At 38.7% G+C, this 21,107-nt stretch overlaps 1 protein-coding gene across 2 annotated transcripts in view; it reads left to right on the forward strand.

Moving 5' to 3' along the window:
* LOC148829164 (ELKS/Rab6-interacting/CAST family member 1-like) overlaps window positions 1-18,833 on the forward strand; it is a 348,267-nt gene extending 329,434 nt beyond the window's left edge. For both annotated transcript variants that reach the window (XM_088923624.1, XM_088923625.1), the window contains one exon: window positions 16,409-18,833. In XM_088923624.1, the coding sequence (XP_088779750.1) occupies window positions 16,409-16,546 (138 nt within the window). In that variant the 3' untranslated portion in view covers window positions 16,547-18,833. The remainder of the gene's footprint in view (window positions 1-16,408) is intronic.
* Window positions 18,834-21,107: the final 2,274 nt, after the last annotated feature.

A 21,107-nucleotide genomic window follows, 5' to 3' on the forward strand; every position in this document is an offset into this window, starting at 1 on the left:
GTGCTTTGATTACAACTGCAGTATGCACCATTCATCCTCTGCAAAGAGCTTAGACTTCTGGGGATTTCGTGTCAAAACTCAACAGGCAGCCACCCTGTTGCGTGTTTTGTCGACATTTTAGAGCAAAGATGGAAAATCAATTGGATTTTCGGGCACTGAAAAAAAAGGCATGCGCATAGTCCAACTGGCATACTGTAGCTGTAAATGGAAAAGTCACTGGGGTCTACATTATGATACTGATTTTTTACATTAACTCGTGTCCTGGAAAGAATTGAGTTGTTTGTAAGTAATTTAAGAGAAGAGCACGAAATCGGTAAACCCAATCCTTCACTCCTCTAGTATCTAGGGAAGGACATAGACCAAAAGCCGGTGATGAACACTAATCTTTTATTCTTCCTTAGAAGTAACATTGACTTGCATGTATTGCACTAAGTTTTTAATTTACTGCCTCCAGCTCTTTTAGTATGTAATTTTTTTAAGATATTGATATTATATTTACCACATTTTATAGAAAAATCCTAAATGCTTGTACTTATTAAATACACTGTAGCTTGGCATGGTTGAGCCATGTCTCTGCAGCGAGAGCTGTGTTTTCACTCATGCTACCACGATCTTAAGGCCAGTAGAAGCAGAGCAGCCACTAGGCGCCACATGTCTGTTCCAACACTTTCAGCTCTGGAACTCCACTCCTGGGCCTCATAGAAGGTCACTGATCTCCCAGGGTGACAAAACACAACACTGCATAAACACCAATCTCAGCCCCCGACTCCCCCTCACCCCCACAGTGCCCATCTCCATCCTGGCTCTTTCTTACACACGGAATGAGATTGAAAGTCAAGATTTTTGAAAGAAACATGACTTAACTGTTCTTTGCGCAAACGAGGCCTCATTACCAGCTAACTAAACCAATTTTCTGCTTATTATTTATTTCTGCCTCTGTTCTTTTTTTCCTTGCCATTATTTTAGTCTCTTTTCATCAGAACAATTTGCTTGGTCCCACCCCTTGGCTCCTGGTGGTTATGCCAGGATGTCAGGACTTTGCAACATTAATGTGTCTTTTTCAAGGTCAACTGAGACATTAATTGACTCCTCCCGTACCAGCTAATTTCATTTGGTTTTCTCCACATCTTGGTAGGGGTCAACTGCATCGACGTATTATTTTATTATTGCCTGCGCAAGCCTGGAAGCAAAGCTCACAGTGACAAGTCAGTAAATTCCAGAAAGCTGCATTCCTTATTGCATTGTCCTTAAAAATCCCCCCAAAAAGTAAATGTGTTAACGACATTGGAAGTGTCACTCTGAGATTGTACTGACAAGCCAGTGTTTTGATTGTTACATAAGGAATAATGACAAAGAGGCTGTGTCTTGTGAGACTGCTGTGTCTAGGACTTGTTTCTGCTTTGCTGCTGACTGAGGCTGCCTCCTGCCTTTCCCTCACTCTCACGTGCAGGGATTTCTGCAGAAGGGAGGGCTGGCTTGTCAGTACAATCTCAGAGTGACACTTCCAGCTGAGAGCTAGGCTAGCATGTAATTAGTGTTAAAAGGACTCTGGGGAGAGGGGCATACGAGACCATAGGTTCAGCGGCAGGGGGCTTTTAATTAAAGACTAAAAGTCCCATGAGCCCCTGATAGTAGAAGGCCTTCTCTAGTAATTGTCTAGTTTATTCACGTTTAACTTTGAATATATCGACATCTTCTATCAACAGAATTAATTAATAAAAAGTCTATCTACTAACATGTACTCCCCTCCCCGGCTTCCCCAACAATGCCGAAGCTGTTTTGAGACTGTGAACCAAAGCTTCTTGTTGATTCAACTCTGTTGGATTCTCCAAGTAAACACAGAAAATTAATATTTAATATTTTTGCTTTTTCAGATTTGTTCCTCAATGTTTTAACTGACCAAAAAAACAAAAATGAAGTCCATCCTTGAGCCCAGTGCCTCACCAGACCACAGCTTATCCTGGTTTTGAACAGAGAGTTAGAATACATGATTCCCTCCATGATCATTTGCTTAAGACATTGTCATTGCTTCAGACTGTCTCTGCAGGGAGGACACTATCCAATTAGCATTTTCAAGATCGATTTAAAAAAATGAAAAAAGAGGTGACCTTTCTGGGGGGGAGAAAGGCAGCCGTGCCTTTCCAATTCCAAATTTACTACAAGATTCGGTGTTGCCTCACTCGCTCTGTTGCAGATCACCACAATAAAACCAAATTGCTAAGGAATTAATACCGATGATGACACAGAAAGGCATGGCAGGTTTGCCTTCTCCTTATATAGAACTTCTCATCAGTCTTTAATTGCTTTGGCTTACTGAACCCATAAATAAATACTTTAAAGGGTTTTAACTCGGCTGTGTAAGCTCCATTCTTGGTTTTTGAAATAACACCAATCTTCAAGGTATTTAGCTTTGTATTCTGACTACCATTCTGTTGAGTAATTTTCTGATCACCTATAGCAGTCTAAATGACTCTTAATAGATTGGCAGTTAATGATTTGATGACACAGGTTAGAATGACACTATATGAAGGGCTCACAGAACTTTGGGCGCAGATCCTTAATCTCACCTTATGAGTGAAAAAATACAATGTTTAAACTAAATAGAGAACTCAACCGAACGTAGAACTAAATTGGAAATGTGAACACATTTTTTTTAATGATGAAAATGCCGGTGCAGGAAAAAAAACTAGTTCATTTACTGGAATCAGGTAGCCTAAGCAAGAAAGATCTCTGGTAGATCAAAAGCTCAAGTCACAGGGATCCTAAAAGAATTGAAAAGGACTGACTTTGAGTATGGGATCCTCTGCTTAAGCATATACATGCATATACATACATAAATAAAGAGAAGAGTTCTAAAATAACTCTAAAACTACCATTAGAATAGAGGTTATTAAATATTTTTTCAAATATTGTAATATACTGTACCTGATAACATACTGTATGCCAGATAGCATCCTATTGAAAGTACCAGTAATGCTAAAGTTTATAGGTTTTGAATTAAATAGCTTTTGATTCTGTATTAATCAAAAAGCACTTCCATAAGACTTTGACTAAACCCTTAAGGAATTAAGACCATTGTATCACACTTCGTATCAGTGTAGGAGCTCTTGGGATTTACAGAATGTTTAAGTATTGATTTATGTTGTATCTTCTGCATGGCTGCATTTATCAGCAAAATCATTTTCCTGTTGAAAAATGACAGTTCCCCATTACTGAGTCACACCAGCAGACAAAGAGAATGCAGCCCACATTTGCTTCATATAACAACTTCTAAGGGAAAAAAGGCTTTAGCCTAACACAGAAATAGATGTGTTGAGATTTGTCGCTGTAGAAGCCAACTGTAGAATCGTGTCTTGTTCTGCAGAAGCTCTTTTTTTAAAAGAGATTTTTTTTAAATCAAAGTGGTTAAGACATTTGGTGAGAAAAAAGGAGTTGTTTTTCGAAGCACTGACTGCCACTTAAGGGAGTATCAAATTAGTGCAGTTTTTAATTTATGTTATTTACCAATCATTGCGGTTGATTCTGGCTGCAGTTTACACAACTCAATTTGATGGTTGCATTGGAGAAATCTGTTTTTAAATGTGTGGCATCTATCTGAGAAGAAATTAAGGTCTACTAATTGGTAATAAGCATGTTGAATGCTTTAGTCTGAAAAAGAGATAGTGCTTTACAATAATCACAACAGAGGTTTTCGGTTCTGTTTCTAGACTTTTCCATTTTGTTTTAAACATTGAATTTGTTGCTCCTGTAGCAAGTCAAGTGGGGTTAAGGAGTCCATTTAGAGGTTTTTTAAGCCTTCCAGACCGTTAACCATTTTCCGATAAGCTTGTTAAAAATAAAGGGGCTCTTTGGAGGTAAATTGTAAAACCTTAATGTTTAAAAGTATGACATTTACAAATGTTAAGTGGGCTATTAACTTTTATTTAAAAGGCTGGCGTTTCCTGTTTAACTTAACTCTGTCAAAGACCCAGGGAGTGGTGGGACCTGCAGATAGATACCCTCCAGTGCATGTTGCTATAGTAATGGACTTTAATGGCCTTAATAATTCCTTTGAATTTTTGGCCCAGGTGGCATTATCCCTGACAATGGATGCAATCTACAAAGCATTGAAAGACTCCTCACAGCTAATGGTATAACAGGTTTTTTAAACACAAAAGAAAATTTTAACAGACTATTAATCAGTTGTGTAATTTACTACTTTTTTGTAAATTGACTAAAACTCCACAAAACATGGATGAAATGCTGGAGGCCCAGATTGGCAGGAGTAGCTGAAAAAAAACTAAACACATAGTTTTGGAGACATCATAAGCATAATTAAATTATGCATTTAAGTTAAGAGGACAAAAATGGCACTATAACTTAAAGTCATAGTGCAGCAAAGTAAAACTGTACAACACATTATTAACATTGAATATTGACAAAATAAGGTAATTATATCTTATTTCTGGGAGTGTGATGCTTCCATGCATTGTACATAAAGTGTAACTCTAGATTAGGTCATTATTAGCAAAGATGTCACATATATAAAAGACAATTTTAGTCGTTTTCATATTTTCCTTACCCATGGGAGTACTGGTACATGAAAGGGTTACAGTAAGGCCTTGTGTTGGCAGGTGATTTGGGCTTTATGCCCAAATCAGTGATTATTTAAATTGAAAAATTAGTTTTGGCTACTTTCTAAGGATTCTGACGAGCTTCTACTTGTCCATTGGCAGACATTAAAAAATATTTTTTTTTGCTTTAATCTTCTTGTGGTGGGTGTGTGCTGAAGTTAAATTGAAACGTCTTTTGATCTTGATTGTGACTTTCCCTGCCACACATTTATAGCACATGCTTCCTCGGTTTAAAGTGTTCCAAGTGGGTTTGAAAGTGTTTGAAAAAGAACGTGCATGTTTATTTCAGTGTTAGACTAGATATTGATTCTCTGGGTTTTGCCGGGAGTTGGGGGGGAGGTGTTAATTCAGTATAGCAGCATGAAACACTGTGACAAGTGGCAGTGCTGCAGTACAGATAGTCAGCATTCCTCCTAGAAGCAGGGACCTGTCAGAATGTCAAGTAGATATCCTGCAACCCAGGGATTTTCAGCTAGTGCCTAGGGACCTCGAAGTGATCCTTAGAAGTTAGCCCTCAGAAACACAGGGAAACGTTTCGCTTCAAGTCTAGCTTTAGAGACCTTTCAGCTGGGTGGTCTTGTGACAAATTTGTTGAGAAAGTGTCCCCACTCAACTCATAAATGACTGAAAACCTCTACTGAACCCAAGTCAACTGAAAACTGTAAAAACAACTATACCAGCGAGAGAGAACTTCAGAAAATACATGGTTGACTTTCTTTGCTACATGCAGTAATATCTTTAAAAGGCAACTTTTATACATTGTGTATTTGCAATTACAGTGAGAGAGACCTTCCACTAACTGTCTAACTTAAAAGCCACAATCATGGGTGGTTTGCCTACTTAGGAAGTACCAGGTCATTGTGGGTAGAAGATGTCATATCTTGGATGGAGTCCCAGAAGATGGAGCTCTGGCCTTAGGTTTCCTGTGAAGCTGAGGAAGGAGGGGGACCAAGTGGAATTTGTTTCTTTAAAACCATTACAACTACTGTAACTGATATCCACTGAGATAGAAGCACAGACCTGAAATTTGTCATCTTGACCTAATTGTGCTTATACCATTCAGCGGGTGACATCATTATGTGAGATACAATATCGGAATGCACAAATCCAAATGCAAGGATGAATGGGAACATTTCTAGGAAACTGAAGAAGGTTGGGAAATCTACTTTTCCAAGAATTCTCTGAGTGTAAGAAAATTTGCAAACTAAAGGAGGTCATCAGCCTATTTTGATTATTCAGTCACTAGTGTAACACTCGTTTATCTGAGGATGGGCTTCAATATTGTGATTGGGTAGTTTCAGCTTTCAGTGGGATAAATATTCATTTGTTGTTGGGTCCTTGATTTGCTATTGATCCTGAAATAATTTCCATTCAGTTCTGTGTTTGTAAGCACCAGGGGACAGTTAGGATACATGCATCACATTTACATTTTAAATGATTTTATAGGAAATTGAAATAAAAACCCTTTGTATGAGCTTGCTCCATTGATCTCTCATCTATCTATTGTACTTGTCTTTCATTTGTAAGTTTGAAATGCAAATCTCACTGACCTATTATGGAAACAGATCATTGGCATGGATTTTTTTATCCATTATGCTTACACCTTTTTTCTGTAAGATGTCAAGATCAGCAGCACGGGGAAAAGTCACAAACAGTTAGCAAAGTTTGCTGATGTATTGCTGATCAAACACAAGTTTGATCAGCAGTAGATCACGGCTGTGCTTATTTCGTATTAGAGCTCACCCTTCCCCTGCTCTCTTACTTTTCAATCTGAGACCATCCTCACTCCAGGATCTCTAAGAACAGCTCCAACACTTTCTAGTGACATGAAACATTTAAAATCTAATTGAATCCTCGATTATGTTTCCACAAAAAAACAGGATCCTCATTTGCTTGTTATCTGTGAATACCTTAAAAATAGACTTGATGCATAAAACGTTTTGTATTCCAGTTCAGCTAGAATGGGCTCCTAGTTTGAACAAAACATTCTCTTGATCGTGTTAAACTTCTGCTCTTTTTTAAAACACAAAATGTGTTTAAATTGTGGTTTTAGAAATATAATGATAAAGACAAAACTTATATCCTTAAAATAAAACTATATATATATATTTGTCAGTCTGTTTATGCATGGGTTCTATATGCAACAGGTGTAGCTCTTGCTCTGCCCCTGCCGTGATTCGATCATTGGTCGAGGGCTCGGAGCTGGCACAGTGCCATGCCCCAGACAGCAGCAAATCCCACTGTCCCAAAACACTGGGTCTGCTGCTGTGGCAGAATTCTACACTGTCTAGGTTTCAAGGGGGTGACATGACTTCAGTAACACTCACTGCACTAAGCCTTGTTAATTACACAGTATGTGAGGTTCTGTGTTCTGGACCTGTATTCGGTTTCTGAAAGCCTACAGGTCTGACACTAGAACCAGGTTCTGGTATTTAATTAAAAAAAGTTTCCTTGTCAGTGGTGGTGCCTTACAAATGAGAATAAGTGTTCTGTGTTGATGTTAAGCACTTCATATTTAAGAGCACTGACAGTGCCATTGGTCCTTAAGTATCCCCTCTCTCCTGTTCACGTTGAGCTCTGGTACCTCATGAGTTACTAATTAAGTGCTGGATTGGGACCACAGCATAATGTATTTTTAAGCAGGTTCAGTCACCCCTTTTTAAGAGCTGGCTTAAAGCTCTGTTATTTATTCTAGTCTACCATGCTAATTCAATCATTTATACAGTACACTGTCTGTTTGTCTGTGTTTGTTTGAATTTTGGGATGCATTTGAATATTTCACATTAGTCATGGCTATTGGAGTATAGCCCTATTGCATTCTCCATACAAGGAAAATGTCTGCTTCAAAGCAGCAATGCATGTGGTATTAACTATCACTCTGGGAGGCATTCCACCTACTGTGATGGGAGGGAATTCAATAAACCATGTTCCTGTGTTTGGATTATTCTTTTTTTTTTCCCAAAGATCTGCCCGAAAACCCATAAAAGAGAAACAAATTGCACAAGTTAACCCAAGAGATAATAAAGGTCTGGACTGGAATCTATTGTATATGGGTGAAGAGTGATCTCAGCCCATGTAACATTTCAAGGTCCAACACCAGTTAGGCTATTTAAGCTCTGGAACTTTCCAGCTAGCGCCAGCGAAGCCATAAAATCTCAAATCCTGTGCTGCCATTAGTGTGGTTAGGTCAACTTTTAGTAGAGCTGTTGGAATATTCTTGTTCTTCTGGTCAAGTTTATTAAGACATTAAGAATTATTAAGACATTATTGGAGAAGAAAAAACAGAAAGATGACAAAGTGGCCTGAATTCAAAATGTGAAGAACAAGAGGGAAATAAACCAGTCTGGCAGAGTCTGGGGGCATGCTGCGAGTGAGCTCAGCTCCTGCGAGGAATTGCAGAGAAAAGAGCGATTTTCTCCAATGGCTCCCAAAGAAGGCCTTTAATTTCTTCACTTGAAAAGAGGGCCATTTCCTGTTCAAAGAATCATTGTTTGCTCTCAAAATAAAATATAACATTAAAGATTTGGAAGGGGAGAGTTTTTTATGCAGATTTATTGAATTGGGCCTGATGGGTTTAGCAGGCGCTTGTGCAACAGTAATGTGAAGACAAGCTGGAGGAGGTGAAGGCCGAGGAGGGCAGCCATCATCTTCTCTCCCCGAACGAGGGGTCGAGGGAATAGTCAGCTTTTTTTCTTATTATTATTCATTTTTTCCCCTCCTAAATAAATTACAGAAATTCGGAAAGAAGCACGGCGAGGGGAAGGATAGTGTCTTGTGTGTGTCGGGTGATGAGTGATGAGGGTCTCTCTTGAAGTGCCAAGCATAAGCGGAAAGGGTTGCCTTGTTCAGGAAATGTAAGCTGTCTCCCGTGGAACACCCAGCCCCAAAAGCATTAGAAACAACCGAGGAGTCCCCTGAGGAAGAAGCTGACCAGCTGCTGATGTTGTAATTTATACCTATGTCCGAGAGAAGAGTCAATTTTTGAAGGCAGTTGTCTTAACTGTAGTCGTTTCTCTTTGGTTGTCTATCATTTAACTTCCCATTGTTGGCTGAGAGGGCATTGGGCTATAACACAACAAATTTGAAATTTGCTGCTCTTTGCAGGGAGACACATGTTTCAGAACCGTTTTATTAATTTCTAGTTTTGCAGATGGCAGGCTCTTGTATATGAACCACTTGTAAAAATTAACCTAATATACTTTTTTTTAGTCATAGGATCAGGTAACGGCTTATTCCATTCTGAAAGGAAAAGAAAAGAGACACAAAGTTTCGGCTGTGGAGCCTTTTTCAAGTGACAAAATCTGTTCCTTTGCAGCCTATGCTTGCTGATGCAGCTACCTATTTCAATTTATTTAATATTAGCTTTAATAACAGTTTGTTTCAGCTCAGTCAAGTAACATTTAAGCAAGGGCCGGTAACTCACAAAAGCAGAAGGAATCCATCATATGTACAATGTGGTTTTTTGTGCATCAGTTTCATCAGCACAATGCGCCTTTGCTCTTCAACTCCTCTTTAGAGATAGAGGTAGTGGTCTGGCTAATGTGAGGTGTTGCAGACATTAATGGCCACAGCTTTAACACCCCACCCAAATGGAACGAATGTCAGTGAGCGGTTGTTGGTTCAGCTTGAACATTATTGTTCTGCCCTTTGAGGAATTCATTTGTGATGTAAAAGTGCTATACAAACACAATAGTGACAACTGACTGTCCTGTCACGTCTGGTGGCCATTGACCCATGACCTTTGAAAGAAGGGAACTGGTCTGCTTTAAAGTTAATCCAGCATTGACATGATTAGAGACCAAGTTGCTTCTGCAACAAGTAATACAAGTCAGAGTTACATCTGTGTATCGTAAACATGACAATATCCAGGGCAGTTTATTACAAGCAAATTGTATTGAGGTAAAGTATTATTATTATTATTATTATTATTATTATTATTAAAAATTTTCACAAAAACTGAAATTCACTTAAAATAAAACAAGTACAAGTACATGAAGAGGGCTCCTCCTATCCAGTGTGGAATTAAATTTTACTTTTTTCAATTTAAAACCCAGGACTCTGTCTTTGGCACTTGGCATGTAAATATGTATTCAGTTTAGTGAAACTAGTGCTTTCTGCAATTCTAAAAACTGTTTAAAAGGCCACTTCTTCCAAGTTCAGGTGAAAATACCCATGTTTGTCATTAAGTCTCATTTACTGTAATTCATGTTGTTCAGAATCTTCAAAAACACCTCTTATCTATAATACTTATCAAATCTGCAGTATTTGACTCAGTTGTTCCAGATGTTCCAGACATCATATATTCCTCTCTACACATCCATAAATTTTAAAGGGTGCTTTTTTCCTGCAAAACCCGTTAGTAAGAAAGAAAATTACAGTAGATCACCATTAAATAGTTTCTGCACAATGGACATTCATAGTGAAAAGAACAAAACAATGAAAACCTCAAGATATTGGCAGAGCAATGTCTGTGTGCAATACACAGGATTTGTTTTAAATGAAGGACAAAAAGTTCAAAAAGGTTATTAAATCTTGCGTAACAGCCACTGATGGGCTGTAATATATTGGAATTGACTCTCTCCACTAAGAAAATATAAAAAGCTACTTGTATTGCACACTTATATGTTTCTTTTAGCCTTTTTTCCTTGCCTTCTATGATGTTAAAGGCTACGTTTAGTGTCTGGTTTTCATCAGATTAATGTACTGTAACAATCAGAGAAGGAAAACCTAATTTCTTCAAATAAGAATCTGATCTACTGTAAAGCTGAATTAGAAACAACATTTACTACTTCGGTAGAAGCTATGACATCAATTCAAATGGTCACTAATCTAAGAAGTACGAACATTGCTGTATTTTATTAGTGAGTGTGGAGAAATGCAGAGTCCTGCCTCATTGCCTCATTAAAAAATAGATTACCAAAGGAGGAACTGGTCAATTTAATTGTTTTACCAAATTTAGAATAGCAGGTTATCTTTGTCATTCCCATACAAATTGGAATATCCTGCTGTGTGTTCAGCTGTGAGCCACAGGGCAGAATGAGGAAGTGTATGCAAACTCCTCCAACCTTCTCACCTTCAAGCTGCTCGTCTTTTTACATGTCACAGGCATCACAGCCCCTTACTGCAGAAGAGGTGCCTCCCTCACCGACAGCACCACGTACTTGCAAGTGTCCAGGAGGCCGAAGCACTTTGTGTCTCTAAGAGGGCCCTGGACAACTAATTCCACCCTTCCCTGGGTAGTACTAGGCCAATCATGCACCATGACTGTGACTTTGGGAATCCCAGTCACAGTCGGCTAGTCACATGACCCAGTCTCGAATGCCTAGAACTCAACCTGTACTTGGATGATGACATTTACCATTTGAGGCAGTAAGGAAACCCTGGCTTGGCCTGTTTTTGTCCACAGCACTTGCGTACATGCGGTATATAGATATCAGCCTTTTATGAGGAGTCTCTGAATGATACGTAGGTCAAACTGTCAGATAATGATGTGTTTGTGATTGCTCTGTTTTGTGTTAAGTGTTGGGATTACAAGCAAGTTTTTATGTTCCCTGTGGGCAATACCATAGACAAATTAGATGGGGCACTGGCTCTGGTATGGGTTTGCATCAAGCCTGTGCTGAAACACAGTATTTGAATGTCGGATTTATTTATTTTTTTGCTGCTGCTACTTTTGACCAAGCTTTGAAAATAGAGCAGAGTCCTATGGCTAACCTCCACAGGGAGTCGTGAACTTTGAATTTCTTCGCTGCTGTAAAACACCAGTTAATTAATTATGTCTCCTCAATGGATCTGTCATTTCATCAGACCTCCCTGCTTCCCCCCCTCTTGTGAGGGGCAGCTTTTAAAGAGATTTTACGCCTGCTTAGCTCACAGCTTGAAGTGTCCTCCTCACAAGCTGGCCTGATTGTAAAGTGTCTTTCTGCACAAGACGTGAACAACAGCAGTCTTGAACAGAATCGGGAATGAGCTGAGATGCTTTTGCTTTTCTGTTGAAAATGAGTGGCTGTGATGTCCTCTTCAGGCTTCACCAGCTGCAGACGATTAAGAGCCATGAAAGAACGCAGGTATTTTGTGGTTACTGATGAGCACAATTTAAAGATTGACTTGTTTAGGTTGTAATCTGGTTAAAAACAAACGTAAAAACCTGTGAAATTCCCAAAAATGAGTCCAGTGTGATATAACCATCCCCCTCATCTGCGCACATGAAGTGAGCACACTGTGGCACTGAACCAATGAAAATGTCTCATTCTCAATCTATCGGGAAAAAATAAAAATATGTAGGACTTTTAAAACATGATCACTGTGTATATACTGTAGCTTATGGTACATAGTCGTGACAATTCACCTCCTTGAAACTTGGAGGAAAAAGGTCAACATCCAAAACTTCATTATCAAGTGTGAAACACGTCTTCGTATTGCAACCCAGAATGCAAACACTCAAAGATACCTGACCAGATGTAGCGTGTACCCATGTGTTGAGGCACACTCCATAGAGTTTTTTTATAGATTCAGTAGTGTACCCTGAACTCAAGGTTGTAATTTGCTCTTTAGAGTCATTAATGTCCCATTATGACAGCATCGTAGCATGTTACAGTATTTGTGTAAGTCCCAGGAGACAGTAAAATGTAAGGTATAGTGATAAGGAGTGTGAATGATTACACACACAGTTTCTTTTGCATTGAAGTTTCCGTACATTATGTACATAGTCGAGCTAATGTTGGAGTCTATGAAGAGGATTAGGCCTTGTAAAAACTAAACAACCATTAGTGTTGAATTGTGTTTTTCTTGTTAAACAGCAGAAATATAAGTTACTAAAACATAAGGTTGACTTATCAGAGCTTTATACTTCCGAGTGGGTTGCAGAACCTACGGTATGTTTAACTACAGTTTTTTTACTGCCAGGTTTAATAACTTGTAGATCTGTTTGTATATATTTCCCCTCCTGGACTGCTCTGTACCATGAAGTCCATTAGAGATTTGTCAAAACTCCAGTGCAGTAGCTGTCATCTTTGTGATCCACATATTTGGTGTGGAGTCACACTGTGATCTGTATGTACTCTTCTGCAAACTATCCTCTCTGTAATACTATTGGTGCTTGGACAGTCCTGCTGTTTGCCAGACTACACCTCCTAGTTGAAAAGTGGGTGTAATGTATCAGATGAGGTGCGTTAACTTCCAGAGATTTAATAGGATATTTTTAAAGCTATTACCCAATCGATCATCCGTAGATGCTTTCAAGAGAGTCCTAATTCTTTAGTGGAAGTGTGGGGTATGAAATTTTATTTAAATTGTTCCTCTGATCCAGAACTTGGGGACTGCTCCTTTGCCTTGGTCTATAGCAAACAAACATCCATGGCTGTATAGACCTGCAGTACTGAGCAGTGCAGGACTGTCCAGAGCAATCTTATTTTCTATGATTTAGGAATGTCAGTGGCAGCACAAAGGCCCATAACACGAGCATCAGCGCTGCACTCTGGGTGTTACTGCATGTCAGCTGTCTCACATGATTTTCTCTTCCTCGAACCAAACTTTGTCCACCAAGAAAATCTGTAAAATGTGTACAGTTTGGATTTTGTATCCAGTGTGTTTTTTGAAGCCATTGTTACTGATATGGGTGTTAGCTTTATGATCCAAGAATCCTACTGGAACACTTTTAACTACCTCTAGGGACATAATATGGGTCATAATATGACTCCACAGTCTGTCCTACTTAATGTACTGCCCTTTGTGTAATGAAGTGCTGTTCGTTCTCAGAAGTTAACTGATCACTTCATTTATGCTGAAGCCTTCTGGTTCTCTGTATTTAGTTTAAAGGCAAGGTTTGGATCAACTTTTTCAAGATAACATCTCCCTAAAATGTTTAGGAAATGTGTTGGAAATGTGTAGGAATGAAAGAAAAGTAACCTTGTATCAAGAATTTCTCTCTCTTCTAGTTAACATCGATCATTATTGTTTATTTTTCTGTCAATTTACATATCTCTACACCATTGATCTTTCAGCATGCATCACCCAACGTAGCTTGATCCCTTTATTAATCAGTATATTCTGCTGTAGGCATCAGTGAAAAGCAGTAACCCATCCAGTTTTAAGCTCTGGAAACTTGATGGAAAAGCTTTTTAAGCAGATTGTAAACTACACTTTTTATCAGTTAAAGATAATTGGAACTTAAAAGCTTTCATTACCTAGAATATCCCATTTTAAGACTGGCACTGTGCAGTAAAAGGATGATGACTCTGCAGATGGTTCCCAGGATCAGTCAGACCATCTGCAGAGTCACCATCCTTTTATGACTTATTTATTGATCATTAAAGCATTGCATTGATGTCATCATTTGCTCTCACAGTGGATTATTTCATTGAATCATACAGTACAAACATTTGAGCTGGACAATAACTGTGAGAGTAGCTTTTTCCTCAGAGGACACAGTCACTCATCACATATCATTTGGGGGGCAGCTGGCAGTCCAGAGATCATTCTGGGAGAGCCAGTAGGAATTTTCACCAAGATGACTCTGCCCGTGACAAAACCGCAGGTCAAAGGAGGGGGCTAATGTGTCAGTCGGGAGAGAATTCAAGTTCTTCCTTTTTAGAACACTGTTAGGCATAGCCATTAGTCCAAAAGGATCTCAGCTTGTCAGCTTTGAGATTGCCCTTATTTAGAAAGTACTGCACGTTTCCCTTGATATAGTAAAGGTGTATTACTGGATTATGTTGTACATATCTTGATATCTTCCGAGAATAAGACCTGTTGTTCTACCTGCCAGAGAGAATGCAGATAGCAGAAATTATTTTTTATATTATTTAATGAAGGGCCTTAAGTTGTTTTAGAATCTGAAAGTATAATTTTATAACGTGTTTTTAATGAAACAGTGTCTTGCTTTTTATGCAGTCTACGTGTTCCATGGTTGAAATGACATTCAGGCTTGCTGTCTTTTTTTGTGCAGTCCAAGCAAACTAATTTTTCAACAAAATGTGGGCTCTACGTATAGTTACTTGATGTCTTTTAACATTATCCTTGTTAAATTTTCCCTTTTTAAGCCAAAGAAAATTACTTTAATAACTTTACAGACCTGCCAAACATTCTCTTTTCTACGGTAAAAAAACTATGGGTTTTGGATCATCGCCGTTAAATAAAATTTTAAAGTAATTTCAAAGTTGTCTGACGCAGTGAAACCCCTTTCTATAAACAGGTCAGAAAAAGAAAAAATCGAAAAGGTTTTCAAAAATCACATGGAATTTGTGACTTTTGGATTTTCTTTCGCGTGTGTGTGCTGGTATGCATTGGTGTGTCAATTTCTTTAAGTGCTCATCAAGCTGATGAAGAACAGGGCCTTGGAAATGGCATGTTTTTCTTTCTTTTTTGTTTTTTTTTCTTGGACTTTTTTTTTGTCCATTTCAGAGTTCTGGTTGATAGTGTCTAGCTTCAGAGGAAACAATTTTAGGCTCCCTGAGCTCCATCAGTTGTGCTCTGGACACTTGGAAGTCAGCTGAATTAGGAGGACATCATAATTTTTTGACTTAATATAATATAATGCTTAAGGGTAGAGGGAATTCTTTGTCACAGTACCCTTGCCAGCCTCATGTGATACTGGAAAAAATGGATAATTGTGCCTTTTACTGGGTACCTTCCTGCAGAGCTGTGAGAAACACTAAAAAGTGTTAAAAAAAAAGAATAACTCAAGTAATCCTTCATCTATGTTTCTAAAAAGATGAGATCAGAGTCTTTAATACCCAAGCTTGCACAACAAAACGTCTGCATTCCTGTTTAAGTACCCCATACTTTCTTCTGAAAGAACAGGCATGGGTGTGTTGTCGTGAAGTACAGAAAAGCAGTGCCTGGGAGATGTTCAGCAGCAGTCAAGCCTTGGGTTGGAAGGCTGATCTGTTTAAGAGTGCGTTAATTCACTGCGCTAGCCAGTCGGCCAAGTGCTAAATCATTCCCAGACGGCTAGCTCTCACAGATCACTCCCTCCCTTAGACTCCTCCAGCTTCTTTATGCTGCACCTGTCAGGCGTTTCCTGCGACCTCTGACCCCAGCGGAACTTCAGCTGAGGGCTTGTGGAATGTCGAGCTGAAGCTTCAGGTCTGATCCCAGAGTGAAGCAGGAGCTGCCAGGGTCTTCTGCACTGCACTAATACTCCATGGAGACCTCTTACCTCTCCGTGCATCGGGAGCTCAGTGTTTCACATTATTCCCTTTTATTCATTTTGCTCCTTTTACTTATTTTGCGCTTCGTAAGCGCATTGCCCTTAAGGGGAGGGGGGAGGTTACTATTCTACAGAAAGAGCCGGCATCTTGTTCATCCTGAGTAATATCTTGCGTCGTGTGCTGTCATTTATAAAAAGGAGCACAGTGATCGTATGAGTAAATGGAAGAAAATACCAGAATGGTGGATAAGTGATAAATTCTGAGTACTGTGCTGTCTTTTTAAATTACCTACATGCTCAAGTCCCTTTTTTAATTCTGAGTGTGTATCAGGATTTCTCTTGAAAACATGTGTTTGGCATTTGTGAGTGTAGATAGTTGTAATGATGGGAGTAACAAAACTTTTATTTTTGTTGAATTTTTCCTTGTTTCGCCATGCAGTCAGCCCCCATGTCTGAACATCTGTGTGCTTCCAGAATTATCCGGCAGAGTTGCAGCTGTTCTTATCCATATGTTTTTGTCTGTCACAAGTGCTGCTGTGGACAGCCACATTGATTATCAGTCTCCCAATAATTGTTTTAAAAGAAAAAGAAGGCAGACATCAGAAAAAAAAATGCTGCTCTCCCTCTTCTCTCTCCCGTGATGCAGCTGGAGGCGGAACTTGAGAAGTGCGAGAAGGAGAGTGCCGAGCTGCAGGAATACGCCAACTCAGTGCTGCAGCAGATCGCCGACCACTGCCCCGACATCCTGGAGCAGGTCGTCAACGCCCTGGAGGAGTCGTCATGACAACCTGCCGGGCTGATGCCTGCCTCCCAGGCCCATCACTCTCTTGCCTGCTCCCATACTGCCACATTGCCCTCTGGGCCCTGCCAGGGAGCTCGTGAGTGTGCGTTCAAGTTTTACATCAGAAGAGGATCAGAGCAGAGCACAGCTGTCGAATCCCACTTGAATTCGGCTAAAGAAACGGCAAACCAAAATACCAACTTTAAAATTAAGATTTTAGTTTTGTCCACAGTTTAGTTTTGAGGCTCAGCTTGATTACTTTCAGAAATAAGTGCTCATGAGTGAAGACAAAGGTCAAATGACTGCCCAATAGAAAAAGTAGAAAAGTTTAATTGTCAGTTTCCGTGTATTCTTTGTATCCTGCATCACTTCTGAAAAAGAAGTGTTCTGCTTTACAATTTTACAGGAGATTACAATAAATAGTCTTTTTATACTGATTTTCTTTGACTTAGTGAGGGACTCACAACGGTGCCTGCTGGAGCAGAAGTTACACCTTCTAACTCTGCTGCCGTCTGTCAGTAGCAACACACCTGAGTGGAGCTCCTGAGACAGATCAGCTGCACAATTTCAATTTCTTCAGAACTGAACACTAGAATACAAAGCTTTGCCTGATCATCACAGGGTACAAATATACACTATATATACAAGCTGACATATAAATATCAAATTGTACACTTTTTCTATGGACTGTCATAAGAGTCAAATAATAACCACACGTCCTTACCTAGGCCAAATTTATTTAACAAATATGAGGATTGATTACAATTCTTTTACAGGGCTTCACTGCTGAAAGCTTAAAATATACCCGTATGCTATTCAGGAAAGCTCAGTTGAATGTCTAGCCATGTGGCATCCAGAAGAGATTTAACATTGACAGATTTTATAATCTCTAGGTGCAACAGCATTGTCAAGAAAACAAGGTGACAGTTTTAGTTTTGCGTGCATGCTGTTTTATTTTATTGGTTTTTTCCTCTTTGTTCACTTTTAAAATCTTTAAAACCAATATATTATTTAAAGCTGTTACAAACTGTTGTAAAAGACAAATTGAAAAGTTACTAACAGTCGTGACAGGTCACTTTTCCGTGGCTATTAAAATGTTACTTGACACAAGGCCTTTAAATTTCATTATGATATAGGAAAATTAAAAGCTCTGGGGTGAAAGTTTTAGCTTTGCAGATGTAGCTCTGAAAACACCAGAATAGATAATATCAGAATTTCACCTGGAGTTGTTACTACAAGTGTGCTGAATACAGATGATTCGGGCTCTGAAGTCTTTTGTTGACCAACATATTTCAATTTAAGAGAGGGCTGCACTTTTAAATGACCGTTTGGCACTAATGTGCTATTCATCCCACGTTTTTTAATTGTATGTACAGTCTTTTAAACTTGTTAACAAAAGCAAGGTATTGTTTCACCTTCATCCATTGACATAAGCTTTGCAAATAAATCAATCTTAATAGCCACTGTGGGAACTGGGGAGAGAACTTTGCTAATTATTTTCTTACTGACATATCAATGCAGCATTTAATTTTATCACATTTTCAAAATGAATGGGCAACCAATAACACAATGCAACTCTGCTCTGCTGCTGACATTACAGAAATCTATGATGTGTAAAAGTGTTCTCAACAGGTCTTGCTGATGGCAATTAAAAACTGTATTAGGATTCAAAGCTTAACTTGACTAGAAAGAATACCTTGAATTAAAAGAGAGCAGAAGATTATAGACACACATCTCTCTAAAAGTGTAACCCTCTTTGAATTAAATGCATCATTCACAAAAGGAGTGAAACTATTTGGTAACAGTCTGTATGCTGGCTATCCATTAAAACCATAATTTAAATGATACTACATTATTACTCATACTAATCATATAGATAAGGTAACATTCTCTTCATGGTGTTGAAAAACATATAAATGCCTTTTATTTGCAAATTTTTGCTGCTATTTTTTGTTTTGTTATTGTTTTCATGGTTTCATGAAACAAAGATCTACCAATTTCCTGGTTACCCTTAGTGATACCATATCGTCTTTGGATGAAAAGAACTGTTATCTCATTTTATGTTGTAATTGTTCATTTGTACATAGGACCTCAGTACTGTATCTTCATGGGAGTTTTCTTTTTGAACCATCCATTAAAAAAAGTTTAAAGTCGCACATAAAAACAATTGGGGTTTCATAGTTCTTGGCTGAAGAAATAGACACTTGACTGAATGTAGTTAAGCAGACTAACTCTGTGGAGATGTACTGGCTGTATTTTAATTGTAAAATGCTCTATAAACTGCTGACAAACAGGTGCAATGTGTCAAACAGCTTATTCCCGAAAGGTTCCTGTATTCCCTCGGCTTACAGCAAATCTACATCTGTTTCCTCCGATGTTTATGAGTGAAAAATAATCATAAAAAGCATTGAAATAAAGATAAATTAAACAAGAGCGCACCCCTGAAGGCAGCCAAGTGACATTATAAAATTATACCTCAACCAAGGCAGTTCATTGATCTTATTACATGTCCTATTTGTGTGAAGGAAGAAAAGATTGGGTTTTTTTTAAATATCAACTTAATTGGGAATTTTTTTAGAAGATGTATATTAAAAGTATTTGTTTACCAAATTTGTTTAGCTACATCTAATAAACATCAAATGAATCTGTGGCATTGTTCTGGCATAGAATATCTATTGACATCCACCAGATCCCAGTGCATTTAAACTGGTTATTTTGCAAGATATAGTATTTTTAAACTGCTAAGTAACAAACACTTATAGGTCTTCTGGCTACCTGTCTTCCAAACAGGTAGGAATTGATTCAGGCCACACTGTTCTGTTCAGTTAAAAATACTTAGAACTTTTTCCCCTACACTAGCACTGTATCACTTGCACATACTGTATATTTTCTGGTTTTGGGTGTTGGGTTTTCATCATCCTGATCTGGGTGTTTTAATTGTGGGTTTTTTAAAATAATTTGGATCAGTCTGACTCCCAGGAAATAGGCTTGTGTCTTACATACTATCAGTGGGCCTTGCAAGCAACACAGGATATACTACTAAAGTTTGCATCACACAATACTACTTGAATGGTAGTTAAGTGTATTCAGAGAAGTAACTTACAAGGCTTCATATAGAGTACAGATGTTTTCATGTATAGACATAAAGTAGATTGTTATGACTCTGCAGGCATTATTCTGGATCTACAAAATGTTATTCTAAAGGCGGTGTCCCAAAATAGCAATAATAAAGTTATCCAGAATTGATGATGAGTGCGCTTTGCAGGAAACCTTTGTAACTAAAGAATATAAAAATCATTCCAATGCAGTGATTTCACCTTCGGCAGGCGTGATCCAACTCTGTTAGAGAGCCGCCACTCTTTGCTCTCTCTTATCAAATTGACACACCATACTGTTTTTATCAGTTTTCCCAGCACACACAAACAGGAGCATTCACGGATTAGCTGGGCATTAGGAGATCAAATACTGAATTCAATGTTTAACGCACAAAAGCTAAACATTTTGCTTTCAAAAAGCTGGATAAAAAAGAAAACAAGAAACGTGAAACATAAAAAAGAAGAAAAGTCGAGAGGACATGCTATCTATCAGCCATCAGCCTTCTGTTTGCTGCTGTTTGGTACAATTTGATAACATGGGTAGACTCAGTGGAGTACAGTTCTTGAAAGCATTTTTTGTTCTGCAATTTTCACAGTTTCTGCTGGAAATATATTTGTGTCAGCGGCCGTGATTAGGAAAGGTTTCTTCTTTTCTCTTCCCCCACCATCACTCTCAGTATTGCTCTCATGTCATAGGCCCTGCAGCAAATTGGAGGATTTGCTTTTTATAGTGGAGGTATCTAAACTCTGAAAACTGTGCTGTCTCAGTAAAAAAAGACAAGGCCTTTAATCTACCATAGGCCATTTATACACTGTGATACAATAGATGCTTTCCAGGCAGGTCACCTGGTCTGATGTCTGACAGTTTCCCTTTCTTAGGAACCTTAGGATCTAGTGAATCAGAATGCTAAGGCTTCTCCAACCAAACACTACTCTCAACAGGGAGTCGAATTGAAATTTGTCATTTTTATACATAATTCCATTATAAGTTATACAATTCTCAAAACAGAATGCCTGGTAAATAGGGCTGCTGTTAAATGTTTGGAAAGCAGACCCATCGTGTGCAAGTCCTGAATTGTACTAGGCTTTTGAATTGAAGTCCTTTTTTCTTTCATTCCTTGGGAGCCTTTGGACTGTTTCTGAAGATCCCTAAGGATTACCAGACCCCTGGTTGATAACCATGGCCGTACTTAAAGTCAGGGCCTGTTATTTAAGTCACTGTTGAGTAGCCACAGATGTACCGTGGAGATCTCAGCTGTAGCTATTCAGAGGGGCGTGTTTTCTGGGGGCAAAGGTATCTGACACATATTCTGCGATTAGGCAGGGCCATGTGGTGCTGACTGCTGGTTTCAGTTGGCCTTGACAGGAGAGGGATTGAAATTTAGTCGCATACCAGAACTCGTGGCCTCTAGAATCAGGGGGATAAATGCACAACATAAAAATGGTATAATACCATCAGCTTAATGCCC

Source organism: Atractosteus spatula, chromosome 8 (assembly GCF_055471065.1).
Source record: "Atractosteus spatula isolate fAtrSpa1 chromosome 8, fAtrSpa1.hap1, whole genome shotgun sequence".
In the NCBI taxonomy this organism is placed as follows: domain Eukaryota; kingdom Metazoa; phylum Chordata; class Actinopteri; order Semionotiformes; family Lepisosteidae; genus Atractosteus; species Atractosteus spatula.